We start from the raw sequence: 7571 nt of genomic DNA, 5'->3' as shown, positions 1-7571 counted from the left end.
TGTTTTCATTTTCAATGCAAAGATAGTTACAGATTTTTACGCTAGGAGCGCTGTAAACAATCTCGAATCGCGTAATTACCGGTAAATTTCCAAACAATGGGTAAATTTGGTAAATAAACAACACCACGTGCGAATTTCAGTGATAATGGTTGAGGTTTGATAAAAATAATGCAGAAAAGTTCGAAACTTTGAACATTTTTCCTTTATTAAGTCTTCAGTATGTTCAAATTCCTTCTTTGATCGAATCACATCGTGAACATCCTTGGTAAAGTATAAAACTTACAAGAAATCTTTTTAATGCCTCATAAAGTGATGAACGAAAACACATCCGGTGAGCTTTCTTCAGGTCCGAAGGAATTGCAAAATAATGCCAAATTCAAACGTCGCTGTAAAATCTTCGACGAGAAACACCGTTTGCCAATATACGCAGTCAGAAAGAGGTAATTTTTTTCCCTAAAAGTTTGATTTTTATGTACCCTCATCTCTCACAGACATCTTTTTGTTACCCTAGTTTGATTCAGAAACTCAGAGAACACGATACAGTAATAATACTAGGTGAAACTGGCTGTGGTAAGACCACTCAACTTCCTCAATACATACTGGAGAGTAGTCTGAATAATGGCGGTGGTATTGTTGTTACACAAGTGAGTGTTTTGTACAGATGCTGATACTTTATGATTTTCATCGAAAGTTAACGAATCATTTCTGTTGTAGCCGAGAAGAATTGCTGCTATTTCTATCGCTAATCGAGTCGCCGAGGAAATAAACGAGCAATGTGGTCAACGAGTAGGTTACAAGATACGATTTTACAATAATACCGGACCGAGAACTGTTCTAACTTATGCTACCGATGGTACATTGTTACGTGAAGCTGTCAACGGTTGGTTTAAAATTATGCTCGATAATCTTTTCCTTTAAATTATCAAAGATAAAACCTTATAGTGAAATTTTTACAGATGAATTACTCGCGAAGTATAACGTTGTGATTCTGGACGAAGCTCACGAAAGAACTGTCACTACCGATATACTTTTCGGTATCGTGAAATCTGCTCAGAAGAGTCGTAAGCAAAAAAATATGAAACCTCTCAAAGTAAAAAAATTGTCGTTTGTATAGATTTAATATTGTAGAATGTGTAACTGATTTGGGTATTTTTAAACGCAGATCGTAATTATGTCAGCTGCCTTGAACGTAGATCATTTTCATTCGTATTTCGATAATGCTCCAGTTTTACATATCGAAGGTAGAAATTACCAAGTGGAAATATATTTCACTAAAGAAGATATTGATGATTATTATTTTACTTGTTTAACATCTGTGTTCAATATTCATACCGAAGCTCCTCCAAAGTAATCACGTTTTCTATTCAACGGTCAACTGGTCGAGTTTTAGATGAATTCGTAATACAACGTTAATCGTGGTGTATATTTTTTCAGTGAAGATATTTTAGTTTTTTTGACCGGTCAAGAAGAAATTGAGAAAATGGTCAAAGATATCAAATTAATTTCAAAGGTACGTGCATGAATTTTATATACGTACGATAACGATTCTCAATTAATCGATTTTTTTTTTTACCAGAATCCAGAATGTACCGGACCTCCCATCAGTGTATACTCTTTGTACGCTTCATCAGATGCTAAAAATCACACCGATGTATTCCAACCTTCTGCAAAAGGAACCAGAAAAATAATCGTTAGCACGAATATCGCTGAAACTTCGGTCACTATTCCAGGAATTAAATACGTCATCGATAGTGGTAAAGTAAAAATGAAGTAAGTGTTTCTTGGGCATCTGTGTATCTGTATAACCGACAATATGAGACATTTAATGACGATTTTCAATTATGTAGATTCCATAATCCAGTCACCGGTGTGGATATTTTAAAGGTGGTTAATATTTCTCACGAACAAGCTCTGCAAAGAACCGGTCGAGCAGGCAGAGAATCAAATGGTGTTTGTTACCGAGCATATTCTTCCGATGTAAGAATATTTTAGTTATCTCTAGGGTAGTCCACCTCAAAATTTACTTGTTCCACAGGGGTCCAAAGGTCTCAAAATTTTCATTCTTGGTCCATCCGCTAATAAAAAGTGAAAAATGTGCCTAAAACAGTAGAAATAAAAATTCCTAGGATTAGGGCTCATGAGGTATTTTGTTGGGCCCCAAATACTATTTGAAGAATTGTCCAAAAATGATTTAAAAAATGGAATTGGGCTGCAACAACTTTGAGTGTCGTATTTTCTACGCTCTAGACGAGTTTTCTATGGTCTAAGCACCATTTTGAGACTGCCCATCAAAAAAAGTAATTTTTGGGCCCAAAATTTTCAAAAATGGTTAAAAAATGCAATTAGGGAGTTGAAACTTTGTGAATTCTATTTTCTACTCGCAAATCGAGTTTCTTAGAGGTTGGGCACGATTTCGAGTTTAGGCATCTAAAGGGTATTTTTAGGGCCCAAAATTTTCAAAAAATGGCCCCAAAAATAGTCTAAAAATGTGATTGGATGGTTAAAGCCTTGGGAATTGTCTTTTCTAGAACGAAGGCGATTTTTTTCGGGTTTTTGGCGCAATTTTCAGTATGGGTACTCGAATGGGTATTTTTATGGACCCAAAATTTTCAAAAAAATCCCCCAAAACAGTGGTCGAAAAATGCGATTGGGCCGCTAAAACTTTGGCAATCGTCTTTTTTAGTCGCAAGTCTTGTTTCCTGTGGTTTGGGCGACATTTCGAGTCAGGAAATTCCAAAACGTATTTTTGGGGCCCAAAATTTCAAAAAATGGTCTCAAAAGTTGTCGAAAAATGTGACTGGGAAGCTACAACTTTGGGAATCGTCTTTTCTAGTCTGAAGTAGAATTTTTTAGAGTTTAGGCGCGATTTCGAGTATGGGCATTCGATTGGGCATTTTGAGGGCCCAAAATTTTCAAAAAATGGCCCCAAAAATAGTTGAAAAATGTGATTGGGTGGTCAAAACTTTGGGAATCGTCTTTTCTAGAACGAAGTCGATTTTTTCAGGTTTAGAGCGCAATTTTGAGTACGGGCACTTGAATGGGTATTTTTTGGACCCAAAATTTTTAGAAAAATTCCACCAAAAGTGGTCTAAAAATGTGATTGGGCCGCTACAACTTGGGCAATCGTCTTTTTAAGTCACAAGTGTTGTTTTTTATGGTTCAGGAGACATTTCAAGTCTGGGTATCCAAAAACGTATTTTTGGAGCCCAAAATTTTCAAAAAATGGTCCCAAAAATAGTCGAAAAATGTGATTGGGCAGCTACAACTTTGGGAATCGTCTTTTCTAGTCCCAAGTACAGTTTCTTAGAGTTTTGGCCGCGATTTCGATGATGGCCATTCGAATTGGCATTTTCAGGGCCCAAAATTTTCAATAAAAAATTGACCCAAAAGTGGTCGGAAAAAGGTAATTGGGCAGCTACAACTTTGGGAATCGTCTTTTCTAATCCCAAGTCGAGTCTCTTAGAGTTTTGGGTGCGATTTCGAGTATGAACATTCGAATGGGCATTTTTAGGGCCCAAAATTTTCAAAAATTCGGCCAAAAAGTGGTCGAAAAATGTGATTGGGCCGCTAAAACTTTGGTAATCGTCTTTTTTAGTCACTAGTCTTGTTTCATATGATTTGGGATGCATTTCGAGTCTGGGCATCCAAAAACGTATTTTTGGGGCCCAGATTTTTCAAAACATGGTCCCAAAAATAGTCGTAAAATGTGATTGGGCAGCTACAACTTTGGGAATAGTCTTTTCTAGTCTCAAGTAGAATTTCTTGGAGTTTAGTGCGTGATTTCGAGTATGGGCATTTGATTGGGCATTTTTAGGGCCCAAAATTGTCAAAAAATGGCCCCAAAATAGTCGAAAAATGTGATTAGGTGGTCAAAGCTTTGGGAATCGTCTTTTCTAGAACCAAGACGATGAACATTCGAATGTGCATTTTTAGGGCCTGAAATTTTCAAAAAATTGGCCCAAAAGTAGTCTCAAAAAGTGATTGGGCAGCTACAACTTTGGGAATCGTCTTTTTTAGTCACAAGGTTTGTTTCCTATGGTTTGGGAGACATTTCGAGTCTCGGCATCCAAAAACGTATTTTTGGGGCCCAAAATTTTCAAAAAATGGTCACAAAAATAGTCAAAAGATGTGATTGGGCAGCTACAACTTTGGGAATCGTCTTTTTTAGTCACAAGTCGAGTTTATTAGACTTTTGGGCCCGATTTCAAGTATGGGCCTTCAAATGAGCATTTTTAGGCCCAAAATGTTCAAAAAATTGTCCCAAGAGTGGACGAAAAATGCGATTGAGCTGCTCCATCTGCTGGAATGGTCTAAAACTCGACTTTTGACCAGAAAGGACGATTCCCCAAGTTGTAGCTGACCAATTGCATTTTTCGACCATTTTTGTATATTATTTTTCGAATATTTGAGGCCCTAAAAATACCCCATGGGTCCTATGACTTATCGACACTTTGATAAATCCCGAAAATTACTATTTTACTGTTCAGACACATTTTTTCATTATTCAATTGGTTGAATTGGCCAAAAATCAAAATTTTGAGGCCTTCGAATGGATCAAATCTGTTACTGCACATTCGTAAGGTTCCTTCGTTAGTTGAACCCTAATTTTTTGTGCATTTTGCAGCAATACGAAAAACTCAGCAAGAGTGTTATTCCAGAAATACGTCGATGTAATTTATCAGCAGTTACTCTTAATTTATTAGCCATGGGTAAAAATCCTCGAACTTTTGATTTCATCGATAAACCTGACGAAGCTGTGAGTATTTGAGTCACTTGTTTAACTCGAACATGAGTCAAAATATTGTACAAAAACTCGATTTCAACGAAAATAATTTTCATTTGTAGATTATTGTTGAAGCGATGCAAGATCTGAATGATTTAGGAGCCGTTGTAAAGCAAGAAATCCCTCGATTAACGACCTGTGGTGAAAAAATGGCCGAGTTACCTCTGGATCCGAAGTATTCCAAGATCCTGATAAGTGCTGTCGAATTCAATTGCTTGTAAGATCATTTTTTTTTTAAATACTGGTTCTTTTTTTTTACGTAGGTACCTATAGTAATATTTTATTTTTTATATTTTAGAGATGAAATATTGGATATCATAGCGATGCTGTCGACAGATAATATTTTCATTAGTTCGTCCAACGAAGACGTCTTTGAAACCAGAAAGAAATTTTATTCATCGATGGGCGATCATATCACTCTCTTCAATATTTACAAAGCTTTTAATACTACCAAATGCAAAAAAGTAAACATATATTTTCATCTTCGACAATAATTCTCAATTTTATTCCAATTCATGAAACATTCATTTTTTTTTAAAGGAATGGTGTAAAGAAAACTATTTGAATTTTCGAGCGCTGGAATTCGCTCAGAATGTCAAGAAACAGCTCACAACGTACTGCAGCATCTTTCGTTTCCAAATCACATCTTGCGGTAATGATTTGGATTCTGTGAGGAAATGTTTAATTACTGGTTTATTTAAAAATGTAGCCGTGCTTCAAAGTGATAAAACCTACGTTACAGTGAGTCAAATTGTCTCCTAATCTTACATGATGATCAATAATTTCATTAGTTGGAATTTCAATTATTATTATTCTCATGTTTGTAGGTCGTTTCCAAACAACGAGCGATTATCCATCCATCATCATCATTACATCGAACATTACCGTACTGCGTATTATTCTCAGAATTAATCGAAAGCAACGACTTGTACATGAAGAATGTTACCATGATAAATTCAGAATGGCTACCTCAATGCGTACCGAATTACGTTTCTAAAAAAGACATGTACAATATACCAGAAAATAAACACCACGATACCTGAACACACATACATTTTTATTCGAAAAATATTTTCAAAATATATAACTATAAATTTCAATTCAACAATCTAACTCAAATTTAGCGCTCGGTTTTCTAGACGGTCTAATTACATCTTCGTAATTGGCAGATTTTCGTACACCCCAAACGAACGGTGGTTTACCATATCGTTCCATGTGCTCGTTATAGTAATGCGACGCGATCGGTTCGTTTCGAGCTAATTTACGTCTAACGTTGCTCGTATACGTTGATTTAATCTGCGTATAATCGTGATAACTTTCTGCTTTGGAAAATACACTCGAGCTAGGCGACGGGCATTCGTCTTGTCTGGGTAGATCGACGAACGATTTAGAGTGAGCCATCTCCATCGCTAGTCTGCCTTTCCTCGAACGTTGGCTTTTGGCGAACGAAGTGTTTCTAGCGAAGAAACCACGGTCATCGGGTAATTTAGCGTCGAATTTCAATTCTGTCAAGTTCGGAGACGAGCCGCCAACGGGAATGGAGTTCTTTCGAGCTGATTCGATATCGATCTCGTTACTCGAATGTGCTGGAGTTTTGTCTAGAAACTGAGCGCGTAATTTTTGTATACTTATTGGAAAGTTCATTATGGTAATTTGATATTAAACGTTAGGAGGTTCGACGCGATATGAAGATATTTCTGGAATGTTTTCGAAACGAAGTTGAAATTCAATTGCTTAGTAATTTTTTAAAAACGTACGAATCGAGCAAATATTACTCGTACAAATAAATTGAAAATACACCGAAACTATAACACTTTAATTACAAATAAAACGAGACATGAAATTCTTATATATGCTTATAAACTACCGCTTTCCTATCGTTAACGGTTTGAAGTTCCAGCTTCACAGGACATTGCAACCAATAACTGAGCAATTCTTCGGAGTATCCGATCAAAAAATACATTTTACGTTGGGTTATACCTTGATAAACGATACCAGCTATTCGAATAATATTATGGTGCCTTTTAATTATAACTTCGGAAACGAATAAATTATGCCAAGTTCCTTTCATAAACCTTCTAATGAACTCGTCCTCGACCGTCGTCTCGCTAGTTCTCAATCCGTCAAGCAACGCAGCTGAAATGTAAAAACAATTTCGTCACTCGATTGATAGTAAAGTCGAGTATAAATCGAATAATAATACGTACAAGTATTCAAAGAATTCCATGATTTCTGGTGACCTATGTCTTCAGGAGGATGAGCCATTTCGTACGTTAATGGTGAAGAATGGTTCCTCGTTGGGAAGTATTTACCGGATACCTTCTTGTTTAACAAGGCACTTACGGAGAAACATCTCGTCTGCGTTGGTTGACTCAATTTCCATAAGTTTTTCAAAATCATTATCACTTTTTTGGGTCGCTGAAAACGTCAAGTTGAGATTAGAGATGAGGAAGACGAATACTAATTAGAATAGAACAATGAACGGTAATCTTACCAGTGTTGGTTTGAATTCTCCAAGGATCGATTATTTAGTAAATCATTGGAATAAATCGTTAAAAATGATGCAGCGCGAGGAATTTTGAGAAAATTTCAAAATTTTTTCAAGATGCAAAAAAAATGATAAGATTTTTTATCTATTCCGGTTGATTGGACTTTTAGCCAGGATATTGTTCGAAATTATTGTTTAAAAAAACTTCTCTAGATAGCGTTTTGACGAATTTTGAGACTATTTTGGTTATTTTGAACAGAACGAGTAATTTTTTTTCGTGGTGTGGTGAGAACGAGTAAT

At 36.1% G+C, this 7571-nt stretch overlaps 2 protein-coding genes across 2 annotated transcripts; one reads left to right on the top strand and one right to left on the bottom strand.

The window, feature by feature from the left end:
- Window positions 1-129: 129 nt before the first annotated feature.
- Window positions 130-5827, top strand: LOC135838516 (ATP-dependent RNA helicase DHX33-like). Its single transcript, XM_065354185.1, has 13 exons — window positions 130-440; window positions 512-644; window positions 715-880; window positions 957-1090; window positions 1163-1347; window positions 1435-1510; window positions 1577-1770; window positions 1848-1977; window positions 4625-4756; window positions 4846-5000; window positions 5082-5247; window positions 5324-5524; window positions 5611-5827. The coding sequence occupies exons 1-13, from the start codon at window positions 298-300 to the stop codon at window positions 5824-5826; spliced, it is 2031 nt and encodes a 676-aa protein (XP_065210257.1). The 5' UTR covers window positions 130-297; the 3' UTR covers window position 5827.
- Window positions 5828-6578: 751 nt separating this feature from the next.
- On the bottom strand, window positions 6579-7433 carry mRpS24 (mitochondrial ribosomal protein S24). Its single transcript, XM_065354225.1, has 3 exons — window positions 7278-7433; window positions 6991-7201; window positions 6579-6919 (listed from the first exon to the last, which is right to left on the bottom strand). Exons 2-3 carry the CDS (start codon window positions 7181-7183, stop codon window positions 6630-6632), a joined length of 483 nt encoding a protein of 160 aa, XP_065210297.1. The 5' UTR covers window positions 7184-7201; window positions 7278-7433; the 3' UTR covers window positions 6579-6629.
- Between the last annotated feature and the right edge of the window lie 138 nt (window positions 7434-7571).

The sequence above is a fragment of the Planococcus citri genome, chromosome 1 (assembly GCF_950023065.1).
Source record: "Planococcus citri chromosome 1, ihPlaCitr1.1, whole genome shotgun sequence".
NCBI classification, from domain to species: domain Eukaryota; kingdom Metazoa; phylum Arthropoda; class Insecta; order Hemiptera; family Pseudococcidae; genus Planococcus; species Planococcus citri.
This window is presented reverse-complemented; position numbering and strand designations above follow the sequence as displayed.

Excerpts from the sequence above, each read along its gene's own strand:
- LOC135838516 (XM_065354185.1), top strand. The coding sequence starts at position 298 with ATGCCTCATAAAGTGATGAACGAAAACACATCCGGTGAGCTTTCTTCA. Across the intron at positions 441-511 it reads ATATACGCAGTCAGAAAGAG|TTTGATTCAGAAACTCAGAG; the intron begins GTAATTTTTTTC and ends TTGTTACCCTAG. Across the intron at positions 5,001-5,081 it reads GCTGTCGAATTCAATTGCTT|AGATGAAATATTGGATATCA; the intron begins GTAAGATCATTT and ends TTTATATTTTAG.
- mRpS24 (XM_065354225.1), bottom strand. The coding sequence starts at position 7,183 with ATGATTTTGAAAAACTTATGGAAATTGAGTCAACCAACGCAGACGAGA. Across the intron at positions 6,920-6,990 it reads ATGGAATTCTTTGAATACTT|CTGCGTTGCTTGACGGATTG; the intron begins GTACGTATTATT and ends TTTACATTTCAG.